General features: G+C 40.9%; 1 protein-coding gene across 1 annotated transcript in view; it reads right to left on the bottom strand.

The window, feature by feature from the left end:
- Positions 1–25547, bottom strand: part of HDAC11 (histone deacetylase 11) — a 258327-nt gene that overhangs the window by 134591 nt on the left and 98189 nt on the right. The window contains exons 4-6 of the mRNA XM_078661452.1: positions 23762–23878; positions 13648–13690; positions 8580–8656 (exon numbers count right to left, since the gene is read on the bottom strand). Coding sequence (XP_078517578.1) covers positions 8580–8656; positions 13648–13690; positions 23762–23878 — 237 coding nt within the window. The remainder of the gene's footprint in view (positions 1–8579; positions 8657–13647; positions 13691–23761; positions 23879–25547) is intronic.

Genomic DNA, 25547 nt, shown 5'->3' with positions numbered 1-25547 from the left:
GTTGGCAATTTTTTCCTCGAAGAAGTTAGAAAGGTTTTCGCATAGTGACTGTGACCAGGGTACAGGAGTGCAGAGTGCGCTGGGGTGAGTGAATTCTTTCACTATATTGAATATGGCCTTGGTCGAGTTTTTTGCTTTGGCGCTCTATTGCCAATAACTTTTAATATGAATTTTGCGCTGCTTTGTTCACTGAAACGGAACATTCTCTGTGGAATTCTGCACTTTTCTTGCCCTTTTCATGATTTTTAACGGCATTTTTAGTGACTTATTTGGAGTATAGATTCTGCACAACGGAGGCTCACTGGAACCATATTTGTTACTTTTAGTCTCAACTGCGTCTACTGCAGATGGAACTTTGTTTTGTCTTCAGGCACATTCTTGCTCCCCATACCATACTACAGCATGTTATTTCATCTGTTTTTGCACATATATATTGAGCTCTGTCGTACACGCTTCTACTGAAGTATTATTGTAGTGTTTAATACTGCCTTTTTATTTCATGTTTCACTCATTATAGATGTGATACCGTTTTTACATAGATTTATTTCACTTATATATTGTTAAATGCACATTCTCCTTATGCCTGACTGTTATTGCTGTATTTCTTTTTGGGGCAAGCTGTTATCCTAGTTTACAGTGGGTTTAAGTGTCCAACAGTTAAGTGCTTGTTATTTGAACATTGTGCATTTCCTCTCTACGAACAGATACTACGTTATTTGAGTCTTGGTGATGTTCATATATAGAATATCTTCTATCCTGCTTTATAGATATCTGTACCTCTCTTCATCCAGTTTTATTCGCATTATACAATTTAAGGACTGCAGGTTATTTAGTTGTTGAATATTACTAACTTTCTTGCTTTTCAGATTTTCCCTTCATCCTCTATATGGGGAGACAACTGAGAGCTTTTTCTCAGTCCAAACCTGTGCAACATAAGTGTTTGCTTCAAACTAGTTCTCGATTTCAGTGTTTAGATATGAATGACTCGACTAGCAACTCCTCCAAAACTTCCACAACGTCAACGCTCGCTGTCTCCTCTAATACATCGAAGTCAACAACCAAACGACTAAAAAAAGACCCTCCCTCCCCAACGAAGCAACGTTCTGAGGTCACTATGGATTTATTGTTGGAGAAAATCCGTGCCCTCAGGCCATTCATTGAAGAAACTAATTCAGCGCTTCAAACTCTCACCAATAAATGGGCTAATATGGAAGAACATGTCGTCACATTGGAACAAAGCGTTGATTCTTTATCCTCTTCCACTTCCAAAATGGAGTCCCTATCTTCTCAAGTTTTGTCGCTCCACAAACAAATGGAAAATTTAGAAAACAGGAATAGAAGGAACAATCTGCGTATTTATGGTCTGCCTGAGGAGGTGGAAGGCTCAGATTCTATCACTTTTTTAAAGTCCTTTCTTCCGCATATCCTCAAACATCCGGATACCACTGTTCTTAATATTCAAAGAGCCCATAGTCTAGGTTCAAAATTGTCTGCACTATCATCAGCATCTAACAAGAAGCCAAGAGGAGTCATCATCTATTTTTTTGAATATACTGATTTGTTGAAGGTCTTATCCGCAGTTAGAGCACTGAACAGAGTCACTTGGTCTGGGAATACCTTGTTCTTCACGCAGGATTACGCCAAATCAACGGCAGACCGTCGTAAGGAATTCATGTCATTACGACCTCAGTTGCGATCAATTGGAGTACGTTATGGTCATTTCCACCCCTGCCTTTTTAAGGTGACCATAAACAACAAAACCAACACTTACGAAGACCCTCTACAATTGAAGAGTTTCCTCTACTCATTTCAAGCTCATCCGATGGAAACAGCTTCATCCTCACATTCTACATGATCGTTTGCCTTTATATCTCTGTCTGCTTTTCTTTTTCCTCCAGTTTACGACATGATCCTTTTCCATTCTTACAGTGTTACGTTTTTGGATATATGGTAAATCCTTTTTCTTGGTTTTATCTCTTTTTGTATCTGTTTTCATGTGTTTACTTTTCTTTCACAGATTGCTCCAACGTCCCCTGTTCTTTTCCTAAGCATTCCTACAACTTGCTGGTTATGTGTTCTTCTTTCCGTCCTCCTGTGCTGGTCCTGATTGCGTCATCATCCGTTGTGGTCTTCCATCCCTCCACCCCTCGTATGTCTTGGATTTGTTGTAAGTCTTTTGTCTTTTCATCTTCTCTCTATTTGCTCCTCTGGTTGCTCTTTGATTCTTTCTCTTTTTCTTGGATTTTCTCTTCTTCTATCTTTGTATTTTCTCTTATCTTTTTTCATTCTTCCTCTCCTTACTGCATGATTCTTTTTTACTACCATTCTACTCTTTCTCTCCCTTCCTCATTAAATTTCTCTCCTCTTTTTATATTTTATTGGTTCATTGTTGAATATGGTTCTAAGTTTTCAGAATGTTATGCTTTTCTGCATGTTTTATCATGTTATAGTTCTATTATATGCCTCTAAAAATTGTTTTATGGAATGTCAGAGGTTTACATTCCCCTATTAAAAGGCAAAGGGTTTTAACTCATTTGGCCAAATTGGACACAGATATTGCTTGTATACAGGAATCCCACTTATCAATTGAAGAATCTGCAAAGTTAAAAAGAAGTTGGGTAAATTAAATATTTTTCGCCCCAGGTGATGGCAAACGAAATGCGGTTATTATTCTTTTTCGCAAGTCCCTTCCCATAAAGATAATCTCTCATAGCTTTGATCCAAGTGGTAGATGGGTCTTTGTCAAATTTTTGATAGATAATGTCCCACTTTCCTAGTTGAACATTTACGCACCTACAGCAGGTGATCCCTCCTTTTGGAAATCCTTAGCAACACAACTAACACAATGTTATGAACCTAATTTTATTCTTGCGGGAGATTGCAATGAAGTCTTTGATCCTTTTATTGATCGTCATTCCTCATCCTCTTTTATCCCCCATAAGTCTCACAAATTATTCACACAAATTGTAAAACAACATAAACTGTCAGGACTAGGGCGGCTTGCGGTCTAGGGCCCGTCCCATCCTGTAGGCACATACGCCTGTTCCTGTGCGATCAACCTTTATGTGGTAAAAGTCATAGAGTAGCCCCTGGAGGATTGTGGTGGCGAAAATGTTTAAAGATGCATGTTCTTGTGTCCTAGTATGTTTGTTCTCTTTACTAACCTTTTTCCCACTCAGGATGCGTGAGATTTGGCATCTCACGCGAGATGAGTGAGATTTGGCATCTCACGCGAGATGCGTGAGATTTGGCATCTCACGCGAGATGCGTGAGATTTGGCATGGGCGTGCCTGTGATAACGTCAGCGGCCGCGCCCAGTTCCCCGTGCTCACTATTCAGCATCTTTTGGTGAACGAGGAAGAGGATCTTGGGGCTCCGTTTCTCGATGAGGCCAGCCTTCATCTTTTGATCGGTGGAGAGTTCTGGGTGCCTGAAGACTGCTACAAAGCTCGCTGAGCTGCAGGAGGAGTTTAGAATCTGCTGAGGCTTCTTTTCTTGATTGGCTCCGGGTGAGGCTAGTTTTTGGGGGATTACCTGTCACTAACCCAGATTCAGAAGTAGAGTAGGTCGTACTCTACAGGTAGGATTGCGAATCTTGTTAAAAAACATTTCAGTGAATTATTAATAACATTCGTTTTGATTCTCAAGATCATTACCTTATTCACGAGTGTGAATCTTGTGCAGTAGAAATTCTATGTTTTCTCCAGCTCATTTTCATATTCACAAGTATGATTCTTGTTCTATAAGTAGTTCCATGATTGTTTAGGTGATTGAAAACCTAGTCATAGAAAGTCCTAAACCAAATTCTGCCGCTTATGCCTTTGAGCAGCTGATACTGAAGTGAATTATTATCGCCACAATATAGCGGATCTAAGAAAGGTCAGCTAAGAGTCTGATTGTCTGAATAAACGCAAGCCACGAAGCTCTTGAGCTAGTTCCTGGATAGAAGGACAGAATCTGATGTCCTAGTTTACGTCTTTGTGCAAAGGAAAGTGCGTGTATTTTTGTTTGTGAGTAACTTTTCCTTTTTAGATCTCCTTCCCAGCTGTTCCCTTCCTAATTCCCTTTCCCCCGCTTAATCACTTCAATACTCTGTGCAATCATCAGAGTTGGAGGTATTGAGAGGTGGGCCCTTTATGTCATCACTCCAGACCCTGAGGAAGAAGCAACCTGACATAAACTGACTGACACCTGGCGTCTTTGTAATCCCACATTAAGGGAATATTCCTTTTACTCCCCATTACATCACACCCAATCCAGATTAGATAATTTTTTTTCTTTCTCATAACGTTGCTCAGTCACTTTTGAAAGCCGATATTGGTTCCATATTAATAGATGAGCATGCACCGGTTTCCATAAATCTTGATGTTTTGCACAATCCTACATTAAATCGTAAATGGCGCTTCAATAACTCTTTACTTTTAGATCCAGTTTTCACCTCATCTTTTACCTCCTTTTTTCATGAATTTTTTCTCTTCAATCACACAGGCACTATATCTTTTCCTGTTGTTTGGGATTCATTCAAGGCCTCAGCTAGGGATTTCATTATCAGTTATGTTTCTAATAAACGTCGCAAAACCCGACACACCACTACTGCTCTATTAGCTCAAATTAAAGCATTAGAACATTCTTATTATTCTTCTAAATCTAAGGACTGTTTGTCTGATCTTCTTAAGGCTAAGTTCCAATTTAACCAAGACACGACCAACAATGCCTCTAATATTGTACTTAAATCTAGTGCCAAATATTATGGTGGCCAGAATAAAGCAGGCAAACTACTCGCTAATTATTTAAAGATCAAACAACATAAACTCAACATTGAGTCTGTCTTTGGTCAGGATACTCAATTAAAGGTTAAGGATGAAGACATCCTGAGTGAATTTCTTCACTTTTATCAATCACTATATACATCTGAAACTTCTTCTTCTGATCATGATATTACTCAGTTTCTTTCTTCAATACATTACACTTCTATTAATTTGGATTCCTCTTCATTAGAAAATGATTTGTCACAGAAGGAACTTTTGAAAGCCTTACAAACGCTTAAAAAGGACAAGGCCCCGGGCCCAGATGGATTCACTGTAGAATTTTTTACCCACTTCTCAAATGTACTTCTCCCCAAATTATGCCTTCTTTTATCTGATTTTACGAAATTGGGTCAATCATCCGGTTCGTTTGCAGATGCCCTTATCTGTCTTTTTCCTAAGGAAGGTAAAGACCCGCAACATTGTAAAAATTATCGCCCTATCTCCCTCGTTAATATCGATTATAAGATCTTCTCAAAAGCTTTAGCTTTAATATTGGAATCTCATTTGCCTGACTTATTAGGAGCAGAACAATTTGGTTTTGTTAAAGGTCGTCTTATTTTCGACAATACTTGTTTACTTTTCGATATTTTGTCTAAAGCCTCCCACTCATCTCATTCATTAGCGGCCATAGCATTAGATGCTGAAAAAGCGTTTGATAGAGTTGAATGGCCCTATCTCTTTCGTGTTTTTAGATGGTTTGGATTTGGCCCGAAGATTATCACTCTAATTTCCCTTCTTTATTCTAATCCTAGAGCTGCCGTGTCAGCAAATGGCGGCCTTTCTTCTTATCTTCCTTTGCATAGAGGTGTCCGACAAGGTTGTCCACGTTCTCCTTTTTTGTTTAACTTAGCTTTGGAACGTTTCTTGCTACGAATTCGCCCAAAACGCCAATATTCATGGTTTCACATTCAAGGAGACTACGGTTAAAATGGCAGCCTATGCTGATGATATTCTCATGTTTTTATCCTGTCCACAGATCTCTCTTCCTGCCTTCCTGGCAGAAGTTCAATCCTTTGCATTCGTTTCAGGTTATAAATTAAATAAAGACAAGTGTGAAATTTTACCTCCCACTAAGTATACTTTTAGCACTGATTTCACCTCTTCAGGATTTACTTGGAGTCCCCAATACATTAAATATTTAGGATTACATTTCTCCCCGACCATATCAGAGACTATCACCTGTTGTATGGATAACTGTATTCAAAAACTATCCTCCTTAACATCAAAATGGCACCCTCTTTATTTATCTTGGTGGTGTCGCTTGGACACCATTAAGATGAGGCTTTCACCTATAGTCCTATACACAATTTCTAATATTCCACTATCTATCCCCTCCAAATATTTTAAGAAAATTATCTCCATCCTGTCATCCTTTCTTTGGAGTATGAAAAAAGCGCGTATGTCTATTTCCAAACTGATTCGTTCAAAATCAGAGGGTGGGGTGAACTTTCCTGATTTTCCTATTTATCATAAATCATTTCTTCTTTATCTCGATGGTTTTTTGACTCTGATACATATCTCCCTAAATGGGCATTACTCGAGGAATCCTTTCTTTTACCTTTCTCGTTTCAAGAATACCTATCCTTTACGCGCAAGCCACAATCCATTTCCACTCCCATAATGAAATACACCTCCAAAATTATACCACCCGCTTCCTTAAATTAATTTTTTGTCTCACCCATATGGCATAATAAGAGTATTTTCATTAATAATAAACCTGTCTTTTGGAAGACATGGAGACAGAAAGGTATAATTTGGGTCCATCAATTATATGATCAAGACCGTATTATGTCCTTTGATGAACTCGCTTCTTCTTTTTCCTTGCCATCTTCTTTCAGATCTAAATTCTCACTTGGTGACAGCCATTCAACTTGCTTGTTCCCAATTTACATTACCCCTGCGTACCGTTTCTTCAGAGCTTGCGCGCACAGACAAACTTCGGACTCTAGTTCTCAATGCTTCTAAGGCTTCCTTCCTTTACAAGTCTATGCATATCTCCTCTTACCCAAGGGATATATCTAAGATAGAATTGACATGGGAAACTGATTTCGGCACATCCTGGTCGATAGACCTTTGAGATAAAATCTGGCTCAAAATTCGAAAATCTTCCAGGGTGGCTAACACCACACAAACACTCTTTTTTATTTATAACAGACTTTTACTAGTCCCACTCACACATCATGCTAGACATGGCCATATCCCAGACTCCTGCTGGTCCTGTTCAACACCACAGGCGGGCCTTTTTCACATGCTTTTCACATGTACTTCTGTTAATAATTTTTGGAATAAAGTGTGGACTCAAATAAACTCCATTTTTCATACTACTTTCCCTTTGACTTCTCCCATATTTTCCTAGGTAGTGTGTCCCCCATTTGGGTAAATCACGAGTCTAATGTTAAAATCATAGATTTATTGTTGGCAGTGGCTTTCCAGCAAATCACTAAAAACTGGAAGGACTTCTCTAAATTATCATTCCAAGCATGGTGATATGTGGTTTGTTCTAACCATAGACTTGACACATCTTTTGTATACCCATTACACATGGCAACAAAACGTTTAAACTTGTGGTCCCCTGTCACACTTTGTATTGATATGAGCGCACAATGCACTCTTTGTTTGCCTCCTTCACAACAAGAAGTTGCTAAACCTCCATGACATTATTCCAGGTTATTATTGCATACTTTATTTTCCTTTTTCTTATATTCTTTTTATTGTATTTATATATTTCCATATAATGCAGTTTTCCTTTTTCTGCTATTGTTATTCTATCTACACATGATACTTTGTAATGCTTTGCCCTTTTGAACCATATTTGTTTCATTGATTACACAAATGGTATTTTGTATATCGCACATTTAATATATGTTATCTTTATTTTATTGGTTTGTTGACATATTAACTTTAATAAACTTTCTTTTGAACTAAAAAGACTGTATTTCTCACTCTCCACATAGTACATTTTCTCCCTGGACATCAGAGAAAGTGAATGGGAAGAGGACTGAAGAGCTCCAGTCAGGGTGAACCTGATATTGGGTTGCTTATGTTCCAGTCCAATGCCAATCCAGAGGACCTGGATTGGCAGTTCCCATTTGAGCAGAATCAAGACTGATTTACATATGACAGGTCTAATCTGAGGTGGCATGGAGGGCAAAATAACCATGGGTTGGCATGTGACCTCAAGCGATTGCCAGTGCTTAGGCTTGTTACAAGTATCCTCCCATCACCTTTTTTGTGTTTGAATTGGAAGAGAACCCTCAGAATGAGGATCCTGCGACCTTGTTTTCCCACACTCTTCTTAAAGCAAGGAGCAACAAAAATGCAGAAGAATGCCACCATTTGTCACCGTGCCACTTCGATGCATGATATCAAAGCCAAAAGGACAATTCTCACTCCTTATATTCTCCAATAACCAAGCAAAGTTTGCAACAAACAAGAAACAAGAACCAGAGAGAGAACAAGATGGGTAGCAAAGTGGAGTTACTGAGGTGACAACTGCAATGTATAAAGTACCCTGAGTGTTATGGCCAAGGCTGTGATTACACTCACAGGTGCACAGATGGTTCATTGACGGGAGAGAGCTAGAGTTCAAGCAGGCGACATAAGGATGTAAACATGTTTTGTCTACAGTTTCCCTTCTAAGTGACACAAATATTTCATGTATAACATCAGCTTATACAATTAGTAATGTTGCATTAGGAGAATTTGCCAGCTATTTCAACTAATAAGTTCCAAAACATGGTTTGCATTGATCTACTTAAAACATATTCTTACTTTGATGGCCAATGTGATATCAGCATATGCACAGAATCCTCCACCTCTGTCACCTGAACAGTGATGAAATCCACCCCCTGAAACATGAAACATATTTAACCATTACACATGTTTTTAAAGGTAGAAATTAATATAACTTTCATTTACTTTTAAGAAATGCAATACTGCATGTAGTAACAATGTACGAATATCTATGGCCAAAGGAATTTTTGTTAAATAAAATGTACGAAGGCTAAACATGTTTGTATGCCAAACCACTGTATTTAGAGCAGTCTCCGTCATTGTGCATAGTACCCAATTCCACTCACAGACCATCTTTTACCAGTTCTGCTTGCCTGCTATGATGTTGCCATCCTGCTGATGTCACTGTGTGTCACCTTCAACAAGGACACTATACAAGAGAAGAAGTGAAAAGGAAAGGCTAATCTGTTCCTGCTGAAACGTAGGCTTGAGTACCTTACTTTAAATGGTGTGCTGGTGTGTTCTCCCCCTGGCATTATCAACATCCCCATTCGATACAGGAAGGAGGGAAATTGGAAACTGATAAGAGGGAATTTGAATCAGGCAAGAAAATCAGGCATATGTAGAACCTATTTGTATGTACCATATGGCTGATGAGACATAATAAACTTTCAGTAATGGTGATTATAAAAATGTTAGACAATTAATACATTAATGTCCAAAGCTTTTCAGCTGCTACTTGGACTGCAATAAAAGCCATAGAACCAAACTGGAGCAGGTCACGATGTGCTCCCAAATCACATGAACGTTAGATTCACCTATTTGCCAAAGGACAATGAATTTCACTTCCAACTCCTCCTCTCTACTTGTCAACTGCTGGGCCACGCAGCCCCATTCCTTTTCATAAAAAAAAGGCCCTGGGCGATGGGGCTCCAGGGCCTAATAAGACCTAGTGAGGGTGGCCACTTGGCTCCCCTTCCCTTAAAAAAGGGACCTGGGGGATGGGGTCAAATAAGGAAACACATATGATCCTGTGGCTAAACCCCCCCCCCCAACCCATGGGGAGTTGGATTTGTGTATGGTAAAAAAACATTGCTTAACATAAAGTAAAAAAATCGAAATTCACTGAAGACAAGAAAGGTTAAACGAACATTATAGTTAGGTTTGATTAGAAGATCTGTTTTTGTGTAACATTATAGTCAGGAGAATAGGTCAGTGACAACGTTAACCTTTTGAACTAAAACAACACAATAATTGACTAGTTCTATTAGCAGAGCTAACTAGAACTTGCACCACTGCCATGTACTCCTAATGACCACATATATTATTCATGACATGAAGGGAGTTGGCCACAAATCTTTATATTTTTCTAAGGGAAGGGGTCCACATGCCCCCTCCCTGAGCCTTATTAGGCCTTGGGAACCCCATCCCCAGAGCTTTTGTTAATGAAGGAGCCCCCTTCTCAGTGCCTTATTAGGCCCTGGGAACCCTATTCCCCACGGCTGTTCTGTTTTTGTAATTAAAGAGAAGGGAAGGTCGCATCTAATTAGGCTCTGTGAACTCCATCTCCCAGGGCCACCACTTAAATTAAGGGGGAGGGTGCATTGCCACTCTCCCGAGCTTTTTAGCTCTTGGGGTCCCCATCCGCTAGGGCCGTGTTTTTAAATTGAAGGAAGCCCGCATAGCGCCCCTCTTTGAGCCATCTGAGGCAATGGGAACACCATCCGCTTGGGCTTTTTTTAATGTTTGGGGATGGGGGACACATGGCCCTCCTCCCTAAACCTTATTAGGTCCTGGGGACCCCATCCCACAGAGCCACTACTTAAAATAAGGGGGAGGGGGGCTGTGCATCACCCCCCCAAGCCTTGTTAGGCCCTGGGGACCCCATCCCCCAGGGGCCCTCTTTAAAATTATTGGGGAGGGGGCTGTGTCGGCCCCCCTCCCCGAGCCTTGTTAGGCCACCGGGACCGCACTACCCAAGGCAGTTTATCGGAATGAAAGAGGAGGGGGCGCTCCTGCAAGAGTTGCTCTGAACTCTCACGGACCTAGGCGGTCCAGATATACCTTCATTTCTCAATAACGGTTTTACTCCAAATCTCAAAAAGCACAATCTGCAAAGCAGGGTCTAGCTTCCTGCCATATGTGGGGTAATTCCATTCAGTAATTTTTGCGGCACCCTCATTTAAAAAAAGTCTATGGGAAAATGCATGGGGATTTTGCAGTTTGAAACCCCCCATTGTTTCTTGGCTTATGCTTCATGGATCACCCTGAAACATTCCATGCCCAAACTATTGAAAAAGGTAGAACCTTTTTGCAAAGTTTCATGGAGATTGGTCAGACGGCGCCCTAGTTATTAGCAACACAAAAAAAGAATTTCCTATGTAACAGCTGAGCTAACTGGGTAATTCACTGTGAAAGAACAAAGGTTAAAGTAACGTTTTAGGTGAATATGTCAGTAACAACATTAACATTTTGAACTAAAAAAAAAAACAACATAAATTCATCAGTTATAGTTAGCAGAGCTGAATATAACTTGTGCCCTCTCCATGCATTGCTTTTTACCTTACGTTACATCACACATGAAACGTTGTATGGCATCATTTATGACATCAGTGATGGTATCTCAAATGACATCATTGATGACATCACTTGTGACATCATCCAAGATTCTTTTGTACACTTTACTCTATAAACTAGTATAGAATTAGAGGCCTGAAAATTGTCTAGTCTGCTTACAATACTCTACGAAGTAAAATCTTTTCTCTGTTGGAAACGTTTACTGCAGAACCAAAACATTTGTGGAACACACTGGATATAAGTTGTCAACTGTCTTCTGCATACAGAGTTACTCTTCAACACAAAGATTTGTATTTTGTTCAGAACTTCTACACACCTATAATGCATTAGGAGCACATGTGTTTTATAAACACTTACACCCACTACCTGGACACAGGCTGTGCAAAATAATGTAGAGAACTAATATGGTAGTTACCCGCCACTATGTAAACTATAACATAAACTAACAGACTCATTGGATGATGTTAACAGTGTGCCCATCGTGCCTTCTCAGGCCCCGGGACCTTTTTTTATTTAAGGCTCATGGAGAGGAGCCGTGGTGACCACTTCCATTTTTAAATAGATTGGGCGCCAGGGGATGGGGTTCCTAGGGCCGAGTACGGCTTGGGGAGGGGAGCCGCGCACCCCCTTCCCAAAGTAATTTAATTGGGCTCCAGGCAATAGAGTCCCTGGGACTGAAAACGGCTCGGGGAGGGTGGCCATGTGCCCCTTTTCCCTTAAGAAACAGAATGGGCCTCAGGGAATGAGGTCCCTGGGGCCTAAATGGCTTGTGGAGAGGGACCCTACCAATATACATTGGCTCCCCTGCCAATATATATTTATAATAAAATGGCAGCTGTGATCCTGCAGTAGTACAGCAAGACCGCTGCAAAACAAGTCAATCTATTTTTTAATTCGGCATCAGGAAGGTCCCTCTGGTTACCCCCCCCACGGGCCTAGGGGGGCAGGGTATCCCTACCCTTCCCCCTTATATTATTTTTTTTCTTTACTTCAGGGCAGAGGACTAAGCCCTGAGTCCTGTAATAGGTGCCAGCAACATTTTTATCATGTTACTGGCAGCCAATCAAAGCGCTCACTCCTGCAGGAGCCCGACTCCCATGTGAGCGTATTGGCCCAAGGGGAAATAAATCTCCCTGGAACAATCAGAATGCACTATTTTTAAATATGCGCTTCCACGAGCCTCTCACAAATCCAACTGTCCAGATATACAAATAGTGATAAACCTTTTTTTTCACAAACTACTGAACGTATTTACACCAAATCACGAAAAGCGCAACCTTCAGACCAAGATCTAGCTTCCTGACAAATTTAAAGTAATTATTCCATTCAGCAGTTTTTGCAGAAGCGTCGCCTAAAGAAGTCTATGGAAAAATGTATGGGGAAATAAGCTTTTTGGGATCCCCCCTTTTTTCTCGGCCCCCACCAGATGGATCACCCCGAAACCTTCCAAGAAGGAGCTAAAGTGAATTTCCTTTTCTGTATGAAAGTTTTGTGAAGATTTGTGAAACAGCCCCAAAGTTATTAGCAAACTAAAAAAGTCTGGCTTATGTAAAGAGCAACCCTAACTATAACTACCCACTGGGTAAGACATATGAATAATATGGGCAAACTATAGGAAATATGCTCCTATATTGCCATCAAGAGATTCTTGTAAGATCACACATCAACCATTATTTCTTAATAAGAATTATAAAATTAATGTTGGTACCACTAGCATGAAAAGATTTTTTTACAAACAGGGACATGTTTATTGACAATAGTTAGTGAAATGCCAAGGACGCAGAGATATGTCCCCGATTTCACTGGTCCCTGGGAAAGATTTATTTTCATACCATTCCATTTTGTACAAATAAGCAAGTATAATTGATTTACTTTGGATGTTCTAGAAATACATGTCCTTTTAAAACTAAATACTATTATCCGTTCTGTAATTTGCCCAATCTCAACCTTTGCAGTCTATAACTCTTGTTTCTGTTTTTCATTTTAGCTCTATGTTTCAGTCTTGATCCAGTATGAATTGTGATATATTGCCTCATCTTACTGTGACATTTCTATGCAAGTAATGATTTCAGAAGATGGTATATGGAGTGATTGGTAAAACATTGTCTTTTCTGTTTTCTTCTTCTCTTTAACTATTAAAATTATTCACATATTAATTTGCAACCCTGAGTGGTGTTGTGGATTAAAATGACAGCATCAGGCAGTTTCCATTTTTAATATATGTAATGTGGGTATTAATATTTAACATTGATCTTTGACAATCATAACTCAGTTCTGCTTTCGAACTTATACTAATCATGAGAGAAAATTACAGAAAGCATTTGTATTAAGCTTCACTGCTACTCAAAACACATATAACAGAATGAACAATTACCCTCCTGAGGTTACAGATACTTAAACAATTCATTCTGGACATATCCTATCATACAATGAATATGCATTTATAGAACAGTAACAGTGAAATTAGAGCATCAGACTTCACGAACATTGAAAGAACATCCATGGTTAAATTGAATGCCTAAGTACTTACCCACATTAATAGCCCATCCTCTTTCCATGGCAAGCTTTCCAGCCTAATCAAAAGAAAAAATAAATTTCAAATACACAAATGGACAAATACTTTGAATGCAAAAACAATACTTTTGTTTCTTTAAAGCCCGCAGGCCACTTAAAGAAACACCGCCTTCTATGAACAGAGAAACCCACAACTAAAACCTGAGAACTAGTTGTAAGAATAATCTTGGGTATAACAATGCCTACTTAAATGTGTCCCTCCTGGCATTGCATGACAGCTACTAAGGTTGGAAACCCTTCACCAGCACCTAAACATCAGTAGGAACATTCTAAACCATAGAACAATATCTGCTTTACATTGTGGGGCACATTTAGATTCTGAGTGATTAAAGATTCATCAGTTTCACCAAACCCTTTGGCTGGACAGACTAAAGACACAAGAAGAGTTATCAGCTTTAACTGTGATCTACATTAAGGAAGTCTAAGCTTTGGCAGTCAGAGAAATAGAGAGAGTGACTTGGCCATGCACAATCTTTGACTAATATTCTCTATGGGGCAAGACTAAAGGGTTTTCGGGTGAGACTAGAATCTTTTTCAAAGCCTGTGCATTTATTGCCCTTTGCTGTTAGACTGGAGCTAAGGCGGGATTCTGGAGATATAAGTATCAGTTTGAGATTCTCATCATGACAGCATTAAGGAATTTGGAGTGTGAGCAGGAATATAATAGCTTGGGAGCACTTTAGATAACTAAAGAATGAGTTGTCTACTTTGTGGATTTAGTTATCATTTTCTCCACAGAACAAAGTATGCCCCAAAGCAAAAAACATATGTCCAAACATCAATCTAATATCTTACTAATTACTACATTTCAATATTACAGATAGCAACAATATACTAATGGTTAAAGTTCACTTTCCATTGACAAAACCTTTTTTGGTTTGCATGTGGCCCTTGCCGGAGCGCCAGAGCGCTTCCCCCCCTGACAACAGCTGCTAACAGTTAGGTCCGGCGAGATGGGCCCTCGGAGCGCGAGTCCCACCAAGACAGATCAAAACCAACAGCAACAAAGTCCTACGATACGGGGAAAGAGGCAGCACTATGAAGTGCGATGTCGGTGGGTCACTCCCCTGACAGCAGCTGCAGCCAATTAAGTCCGGCAAGATGGGCCCTGGCACCGTGAGTCCCACCAGGGCACAGCAACACTAATGGCAACAAATTCCCAGGCTGCGGGAGGGAGAGGTATCGATATGAAGCACAATGTCGGAGCGCTTCCCCCTTGACAGCAGCTGTGGGCAATTAGGTCTGGCGAGATAGGCCCTGGGGTCGCGAGTCCCACAGAGGAACATCATCGGAAACAAAGTGGAATTGGCTATTAACCACAGTAAAGGGGGAAGGGCATCAGGGCCCGACAGGGTACCCATTGATTTTAAAATATAATATAGCCTTCTGGGCCCCCTCTCCTGACCAATGTATTTAATAGCCTTGCTTACTCTGCACTGCCTGCCTCTAGGCGCCCATTGATTATTGTCCCTATATTTAAAGAGAGTTACTGCTTAGATCCCAGCTGTTACAGATTCATTTCACTGATTGATACTACAATGAAAATATTAGGCTGCATAGTTTACAATAGAGTCAAGGACTGGGTCAAATCAGAATCCATATTCCATTCATCACAGTATGGGTTTCGAGACAGGATATGGACAATTGAGCAATGTTTAAATTTGAATCTGGTGCTCAGTAAACATATTGTTGCCAAACAGATGCCCCTTTACCTGGCTTTTATGGATCTGTCCGCTGCTTTTGATTGCAACAATTGTTCCACATTGTGGGGAATGTGTAGTAATAAACTCAAAAGGACGAGATATAGTTAGGTTGAGTTTAATCTTGAACAGCTACATCACAGAGACAGCAAAGTAGATGGCACGACAGCTAAATCCCAACTGCTTTCTCCGCCCATTCAAAACCAAGAATGTCATGACAGTGCATCCAGGCAACCACTAACATTCTACATGACAGAGCCTGGAATGCAGTAAACATTAACTAACCACAATGTTAAACATCAACAGACTAGAGAACTATTGAGAGAATATATGGAGAATATAACAGAATGTTATTATCTTGGGGGCTGGATAGTTTACTTGGGGACTTTCTTGCGTATTTGCACACTGACATGAGACCAGGGTTCAGATTCAGTGATAAGGGTGAAGTATTCAAAGAAACTGAATTTTGTAGAGATGTGAGACAATGCGGTGTGCTGGACCCATTTTTATTTATTTTATATATTAATGATCTTCATCCTTTTTTAATGGAAATTACCAATTATGTTCCAAAGATCAGAGGAAGACTTATACCTAAATGTTTATGTGCGGATGACACAGTGCTTATGGCACGCACCCCGAAGGCGTTTATGGACTTACAGGATTTGCATATTACATTTTCTAAACCTCATTTTGTGGCTTGTAGGCCCAGGCTTAGCCAGCTCTCAACCCTTTCGGTCGGCCCTAATCAGTTGACCAATGTAAGAACCTTCCTGTATTTAGGAGTCACCTTTTCATCTTCTGAGGTGTGTACCCCTAGCATTACACAACGCAGAGTACACCTACCCAAGGCACTTGGTTCTCTTCTTAGTCTCCCAATTGATGCCCCATACGCAGATATATAAGTTCTAGTGTGTCCCCACAGCGACCTATGGGGCTGAGGTTTGGGGTATTACGAATTGAGAGATACTTCAACAGGAAGAAAATAGGTATTGCACACGGACTTTAGCAGCCCCGATTTCACCTACTCATTTTGGTTGCCACAAAGAGCTAGGCTAGCGCTGTCTTGAGGATTATACAAGAGCCCGATCAATATTACTCTGGTGGTCAATCTGGAAAAATGAGAAGGCAGTCCTATCTACAGATATTATAATGAACTGCCTCCTTTGTGACAATGGTCTTCGAATCCCTCGGTTGTCATATGTTAAAATGGAAATCGGCCCTGCAGCGGGCTTTCGCTGAGCCAGATACATGTATAAGTCTTAATAAAAAAGATGTAGCACTTGCACTTTGTGATCATGAGGAGGTCTGTAGTCTTAGAAAAATGGAAGGGAAGACACAGGTAGTGACATATTAATCTCTAAAGGCTCTGAATTTCCCCACAACCTATCTTTGGCTGCGGCTGGGACGCTGGGAACCTTCACTCCTGTTCCGCTTAGAAGCTGACACTGTCAAATACCTGTTGTGTTTCCCCATTGGTTTTAAAATAAATCTAGCTGCCTTGTGCTTGTGATGGGAAAACAGGTCAAACAATGATGCATTTTATGTTTTTATGTACATTTTATGAAATAAATTCCAGCATGTTTTTATTGCCACTTTTTAAAAAAGAATTATTGTAATATTATGCATGTCAAAGATGCATTTAGGCTTCTTCTGCAACTAACTGACAAGGAGGTTTGCTGCCATGCTTCTTAAAATATGGAATAAGGGCTTGAAGTACTGTGCTCCTATAACTGGGGAAACATCCTTTACCACGCAACCATTACAACACGTAATGGTTACATTTTGGTTTTAACAATGCAATTGCACTGGAGGGAACTCTAGAATTACTATTCCAACACCTTCCCTACTGTACGTAGACTGGAGTTGGAATAGTAATTCACACTATTCCTACGCCCAGCGCCCTCCAACGCAAGTCGATGTAACGACTTGCGTTGTCAAAACCGCAATGTAAAATACAGCGTTGTGATGGTATGTGTGGTATCATCATACATTCCTATAATTGTGTTGAGTTATGCTACTATTCTTCTTTTGCATGTTGTATGATATTTTTAAATGTTTTATTTTAACTGATGCATATATTTATGTTACTTTTATGGGTGACATTTTGCCCAAATAAAGTTTATTTGAATTGAATGTGACTCCAGTTGTGTCCTAAATGACTCCACCCTTCATTCTTCTGATGTCGATAACTTGATAAGAAATGATGAACCGAAGTAACTGCCATTACAGAAAGTTGAATTGAATGTGGCCCTTGCGTAGTTAGATGCAGATTCAAGAGAACAGATGAAAACGGAGGCCTAAAAATGTGTTTTCCACACAGTTTCCATAGGAATTTTTGCTCTCCACTACAACAAAAAGAGCTGACTGGAATGACAATAAGCTTGGTATGAAAGACTAAATGTATTCAGAATAGGGCCATTTTCTGGTCTGATCTACGTTGATTCGTTAGTTTTTAATAGGTATGCATTATAAGCCAGCAGACTTAGAAGGTTCCATTTTAGAGATATTATGAGAGTTGAATTTGTGAGTTTAAAACTTTAAAATTCTGTCAATCCAAAAGTTTGATGTTGATAAGAGCTGAGATGTGCTGGTGGAAAGCTTCAATTTAATTTTTGATCTGCCATCTTGAAATTGCAAATCCTCCGCGGTGGTTCATCTGTTTGTAGGGGAAAGTGGACACATAATGAGCACCACTAGAGTGTAGAGTGAGAGATGACAGTGCCGAAATGCCTTTTGTTGTGAAGAAAATTCTGAATGTAAGAATTTGAACGGCCTGAAGTCATAAGTGTATACAAATTGGTGCTGCCATTTTAAATAAACATATGTTGTGGTAAGTTGCAGTTTCATTAGAGAAGGTATATTATGTTTGCTTTTAACTTTGGCGTGGACTGTCAGGTGATCAAGAGCCGATCACCCTTATCTGCAAGCCTCCCAACGGCATGGCGAATGGTCTGGCAAAAGGGGCATCTGCATGAATTCACTGCCTATTTCAACAAAAAGGCCAAATTGATTTTTCTGAATGATCATTAACTGTTTTATCTTTTCTCTTTTACATCTAACCTTGTTTACAGTCCTGACATTTTTCCCAACTTAGCGTTCTCCATTTATTTCATGTTGGATGGATAATTGTTATCTGACCCGAGGGTCCTCACCCTACAGTGTTTTACTATGTTGTGTCAAGGGCACTCTTGCTTGTTTTGCTGAATGTTACAAGAAATATTTTACACCCGAGGAGAATTGGATCGATGGTGGTCCACTACCAGGTCCCTGATCTTGATTGTGTACTCCTTGTGGTTTTACTGTTCTGACCTCTATTGTATGGAGTTCATTCATGCTTGCGCCATGAGTACAGCGCTCTGATACCCGCAAGGGTCATGTTCACGCTTTATAAAACTTTCTAATAAATAAATAAATGAATCCTTTGCATCCAGAGCAGGAACCATCATGTGGAGTTTGAGGTGGTAACTGTCTGGAGAAGTGGAGCTGCCCGTGCGAGTCCTCCTGGGACCAGATAATGACCTTATTATAGGGTGACCGGACGTCCCGAATATGCCCGAAAAGTCATGGGTTTTCACCAGCTGTCCGGACAGATTTCGCAATTTTGTCTCATGTCCCGGTTTTTAGAGGGGGGTCAACTGAAAGCAGTGAGAGGCCGTTTTTTGGGTGTTCTAAGGCTGTGCTAGTTAGCAGCTGTTATAAGTAAGCAATTTAATTAATAGGTATGATGCTGGTCTTAGAAATTACATTTTATTTATTTTCTTAATGCATCTTTTGTTATCCTTTATTGATGAGAGCCGTCATTCTGCACCATTCCATGGATGAAAAATGTTTGTCCTTCTATTTTTCCAAAATGTCCCAGTTTTTTGGTTCTCATGATCTGGTCACTCTACCTTATTACCATCCTGTACCCCTGAAGCACCTGTAGGGACTGGTAGGGGGCCGGACCTGGCTCAGGAAGGGGGCCGTAGCTGGTCAGAGGGAGGCTGCGTTTGGAAGACTGGCCGGAGCTGGGGAAGAGAACTGTGATCTCTTGTGGGAGCCAATCCAGCATGCACCTGTGTGTGCATTAGTGATCGGGGCCTGTCCCCTGTACCTGGAGCTTCGTTGGGATCACTCTTATTACCAGCCTGACGCTGTGGCTTAGCAAGGGGGGGGTCCGTCAGCCCCCTGCAACACAAGTTTTGGGGGCAGCGCCCCCCTCCCCCGTTTGTACCTGTGTCCGTCGCGGGGCAGTAGATGGGTGGGAATTGCTTGCCATCCCCCCCATTTCGCGGGGTGGCAAATGCAGGGGCCACCACGGGTGGCCAAAGGTCTAGCTACGCCACTGGCCTGACGGCTTGTGCCTCGCCTCCCACCATTCTACCAGCAGGGGATAGGGTCGCCTAGGTGAATGAGTAGCGTCTGCCCTCATGGACATTGTTGTAGTGGGTGGGTCGGTGGGGGGCCACAGCAGCTTGAGAGCAGGCTCCAAATATCAGACTGCTTGAATTGCTTGCAGCTGTGACATGGGCTATTCTACAGAGATGGCTGGGTCTCAGCAGGGACTGTAAGAGGCTCATCTACCTCAGGTGCATTGAGAGACCATATGGAGCTGTAGCAATGGATTAACTGTGCTGGAGCTCACATGTATTGCGTTTGTGCCAAGTCAGGGACCCTGCTCTGCTGAATTGGGGCTTGCCTAACTATTCATGACTGTCCTTCCTAGAGGAGAAATTAACTGACCTGCTTGTGTCCATGCATGGAGCAACTGCCTCCGCTGAATGATAGGTTGCAATCGTATCTACTGGATGGTCCATGGCGTCAACCAGCAATGCCCCGAGACCACTGCCTTCTGACCAGAGTTGCTCTGGTCCAACATGTTCCTGTTGATTTTTGGTGAACAGGACTTTTTCTCACTGCAGAAACACCCGGTGACTGTGGGTGTGTCTGTATATATGTCACAGATTACAGCCACTTGGGAATCTCTCCAATGCTACTTTGATCACATAGCCTTTGCTTGTTTTGGTGTTGCCTATCTGCTATATCTAGATCAGATAAACTCCTTCACTGAAATTAGGAATACGTTATAGGGCATGCAGGGTGTTTCGGTCCCTGGCTGCTACTGCCTCTAAATTTTATTTTATAAACAATATACAGAAATACTTCTAACTTATAATGCATGAGTAGGCTGTATCACAGTGTGTCCTTCTGCCTTCATTGAAGGAACCCTGCTGGTAATGATTAAACAGGGCAAGCATTAAACACAAAATGAGTCTTTCATTCTGCTATTGCTTGTTAATACTGAAAATAATATACAATACTGCTATTGTTGCTGACCTGGTACTCCACAATCAGTCGGGCTTCATACTTGGGCACTCAACATCCCATAACCAGCGCATAGCCATCGTCGTCTTTAACAAATTTCCCCTGGAGCAGCTGTCAGTGGCGGTCTTCCTGCATACCACCAAGGCATTCGACTTGTTGGAGAGGAGCCACTCTTTGCCAATCTAAGCAGAATGGCCATGGGAGTGTGGATTTGTTAGTTGGTTCAAACTCTTATATCATAGCATAGTTGCTTTCATCAAACTCAAAGTAGCTATATCCTTTCTGCTGATGGTGGACAGAGCGACTGGGAAGGGATGCCCCCTCTACCCAGTTTTATTTGGGATCACCACATAACAGCTGCTGTGCATGCTCTGTCAGCAGCACAAAGCTTGGCGTCTCACGTTTTGGTCTCAGGAGCATCATTATCAATTTAGGTAGATGATATTTTATTATTCATTAGAATTCCAAGTTCCGTGTGGACACTTCCAGCTCAACTAAAAGAGAGAATTCAAGATATGAAATCTGCACCAGAAAGATGTCATTAACAGAGCAGAAGAAATAGGCCAAATATGTAAAAATATTATTGGAAAAATAAATCAGAAAACTAATTAAAAGCTTCAAATGCACAAGGCGTCAAGGGCAATCAATGTCTGGGACATTGCCAGTGCTAGGCCAGAAAATCAGGAACAAATCACAAGCATTTAATCAAACTGAGAGGAAGCAAAAGATAATTGATACGTTGCCACAAGTTTAATCAAGCAGGGGAATGAAAAAGTACAACTAAGGGTAATCAGAAAGAATCAACAAACATATTATATAATAATACATGTGCTTACAATAATGAATAAATGTGGAAGTGTCATCATGTAGCTGGTGGGCGTATGAAGTTGAATAGCTTTTTGCTTTTGCTTCTGGACTCATCAGAGGGGTTCACAAGGGTTCCCTACGAGGCACTCCTATCTAATCTTTCCAGGGTCGGATAGGGAGCCAAAAGAAGCCCTGGCAAAAATATTCAAATAACCCTTTCCTATCCTCCTCTCTCATCTTTCGGGCTCCTGTTCTCTCCTTTATCTCTCTCCTCCTCCTCTCTTTATTCTCTCTCCTCCTTTCTCTCCCCATTCTGTTCCCTTTTTAGGTTTCGCCTGCACTTGTGCTGTGCTTGTGAAATCTATTGTTATTAAAATAAACTTAAAAGGGGCTTACATTTCCCCCTCTCTTTCCTTGCTTCTCATTGGTTCCTGTACGTGTCACTTATTTTTCCTCCTTTTCTATTGGCTGTATCCAATTTTACTTCATTTACCAATGCTTCTTTTATCAGTTTCCCATTACCGAAATACTGTTAACATCCACTTTGGTGGAACTATTTTTTCATAAAGTTTTGCGTCTTCCTGCTTTTTCGTCTTGCAGCAGATTTATATAGCAACTTATCACCCGGAGAGATTAAGTGATTTGCCCAGAATCACAAAACGCGGTGCCGCTGAGACTCAAACTTGGATCCCTAACTCTCGAGTCAGCAGCGCTGGCCGCTGCATCACATCCTCTCCAGTGCTGTGTTACTTGTCAGGGAGCTCTTTACTTCGTCCCGGACGATGATTGATAAAAAGAGCTTTTTATTCACCACATAGGCAAAACCTATGCATTACCAATGCAGGTTGTATTTTTCTCTTTATCTCCCACAACACCGGCCGTGCTTGCTTTAATGACAGAAGGGAACTGGAGAAAGTGACAGTGATGACAGCAGTGGACCCTCTGCCTTCGAAAACTGGCCTCTAAAGGCTTCATCCACCATGAAAATGCCCCATGTAATGAACAGGGAATCCGGCCTTCATCTTTCCACACTTATAGCTGTAGGAGTTTAAATCTTGGGGTAGTTTTTTTTTTTCCCCGTCAGAGCAAACACATATCATAATGAATAGTCTCCCCGGGTACGTTTACATTTCAGTGACTTTGGGTGTGCCAGAATGATCCCTCATGTAGAACATGTTTCTTTAACAATTTGACGAATCAGCTCAGATCCTAATGTATTGCCCAGGTTTCTTCATCCACCATTTAGAAGATTATCTGCCAATTTGTGAACTTGAGAGACATTTTCTACGTTAAAGAATGTTGGATTCTCCAACACCCCTTTAAACAGAATACCCCCTCCAAGATTGATTTTTTCATTTCACAGTCTCACATCCAACTGCTTGCTGCACAGGAGTGGGTGATTCTTTCTCACTTACCAGGGCACACTTCTTTTCAGCCTCAATGTAAAAATCATTACACTCTTGTTGGGATCACCTTTCAATACTCCCCAGCAACAAACTGTTTCTCCCACCTCCATAAAATGATCTCCGAGACTGGTATTTTATGAGATTACTGAAACTCTGCGTTATATTTGTACTCATCTGAACTCTCTTGGTGTCTGAGCATTACTGTTTCCAGATGGATTATGACGTGACAGAAAGAATCTCTGGTAAATACTGTTTTGAAATAAAGAAAATATATCTATATTTGTTAATAGTAACCAGAATGTATACATATATGGTCAATTAATTTTGGTTGGAATATATTACCTATTATAATTTTCTAGAGTATTTTCCTAAAATTTAATACATAACTAAAAAACATGTTATGGAAAGGAAAATGCAATTAGACTGGAACTGGGAAAATCTTGCTGTACAAGACCCACACCAAATCATAACCTTGAAATTAAGGAATGACTTCTTTATAAAAAGTCAATTTTTAGTACAATGCAAAACAATATACCTGATATAAGTGCAGAACTGTTGAATTTACCAAAGTTTGTTACTTCTAATTTGTTTTGTATTCGGTGGATTATTATCGATGAGTTTCCTCCATATACCATTTCCTTATTAATTAGAAATTATAGTTCTTTATTTACCGTTTAGCAGAGATAGGAGGGAAATATCTTTTTTTTAACATGCTAGAAAGAAAATGTGCAGTTGTGTTCATGCCATTCGTCAATCTAGCACAGAGTGGTAAAACACCTTTGTCTTGGCTGTGGTGTTATGTAAAATGTACCATGTACCGAACACGTGTCCAAAAGGTGAAGATAGTTCTTACCATTATTGTTCCCCCTGTTTGTGTTCGCAGAGGCCTTAACACTCTTCTTTGGATGATACAATTTGGAAGAAAGATGAGAGGAGGAATTTCAGTGATCGAAGCCACTACGCAAGACCACTAGAGGAAAAGGAAACAATAAGACATTACTTTGAAAGAAATCACGTTTACTTTTATAAAGACATGTTATAGTAGTTCATCAAATTTCTACTAATTTTAAAGAAAAGCAAAATCATAGGATTTGTGGATTATTTCGCCTTTTATTTTGCTTTGCCTTATCTTCTTTATAATTATTAAATCTGTGTTCATCTGTTAATTCTCAAACTGTAGCTATTTCTTAGCACATGGAAAAATTAGCAGAAAAATAATGATGTGATGGGTATGTCTATAAATCTACTTTATAGAATGATCTAAACCGGTTTCTAATGGCAAGGAAACAGGAAAGCAAATTTTCTGTATGTGCCTTAGTCGCCACCTCAGCAGTCAGTAACCCACTTTTTAAACTGTGATATTATGGTAGTGATAAAACACCTTTTCCTCTGGCAGGTTGTGTCCTAAGTTTGCTGCATGCAGGTCTCTCCTGAACAAGGAAAGGAGGCTACTCTACCCAAATTGCTAGGTGTCTCCACGATGTTCTCCTGCACAGCGATAGAGGGAGTGGAAAAGTTACAAAGGGCAGTTTTGACACGCTCCCTCAACAGTGAAGATCCAATCATTTTTCTCAGTTTTTCTTAGATTCCCTCATTTATATTGTCAATTCAGAAGGGTCAGCTCATCTGCCTGCACTACGAATCAAAGAGGATCAGCACCTGCGGCATGTGGACAACTCGCACCATCACCTGCCCTGTACTAGGAACATTTAGGATAAATAATCCTCCTCTTCTGTCTGTGAAAAGAGGTCTACTAGGAACTCCAGCAATCCAATCGTTTTCTGCCCCAAAAGTCAGTCCCCTTATCTGCTCACTCGCCAATTGTATAAATGTGCAGTAGGATCTCAGGCGTTTTGTTGTAACTGAGGGTAAAAAAGCAATGCTAGGTATGCACTCTTCCATGCAATGCACACCTGTGACTTGATATGTCTTTGATGCATGGGAGTGGAAATGTGTGGTGTCAGGCTAATCGAGGGCTCAAAGTATGTGGGCCTTAGTCAGGGCGCAGGCATGTGCACGTGAACAGACACACACTACGCTCGGTGTCAGTGCCAGAAGTAACCCCCGAGCGGGTTCTTCCCATTTATTAATCCCCGCAGGCCTGCGGATGACGTGGGTGCATGTGTGTGTGTTTCCGGCACGGATCCAGAAACACACGAGCGCTGACCACTACATCCCTTTACAACTCAGTCTTTTTTTTTCCTTTGAACAACAAAACTTAAAACATTACTGAGACTAATTGAGTACAGTTCAGCATACATGCATGCAGTCTGATGGCACCAGCCTCTGTAACCTCAGCACGCAAAGTCTCAGAGCCGTTGGCTCGGGCGAGGATTGAGTCGCAGACTGTACCTCTGGAGAAGATCTCCGTGGCGTGTGTTCTCGGGTGATGTCTTGGCTGGAGACAGGTGAGGGAGCGACAAGGTGTTGGTGTCCGGCTCCGCTGGGTTTTCTCCACCCGACGGTTCTCTGTCTGCGGCCTCTTGGGCTGGGGTCACTGGAATTTCTGGTTGGCCACCAGCTGACTTGCTCACGATGTCAGTGGGAACTTCTTTGAACCAGGAGATATTTTTAGAAACTTCTTCACCTCCTTTCCTGGCCATTATCATGGTTCCGTTGCTGGTAACTACTGTCCATGT

This window comes from Lissotriton helveticus, chromosome 9, assembly GCF_964261635.1.
Source record: "Lissotriton helveticus chromosome 9, aLisHel1.1, whole genome shotgun sequence".
NCBI lineage: Eukaryota > Metazoa > Chordata > Amphibia > Caudata > Salamandridae > Lissotriton > Lissotriton helveticus.
Note: the sequence above shows the minus strand (reverse complement) of the source record. Positions and strands in the feature narration are given on the sequence as shown.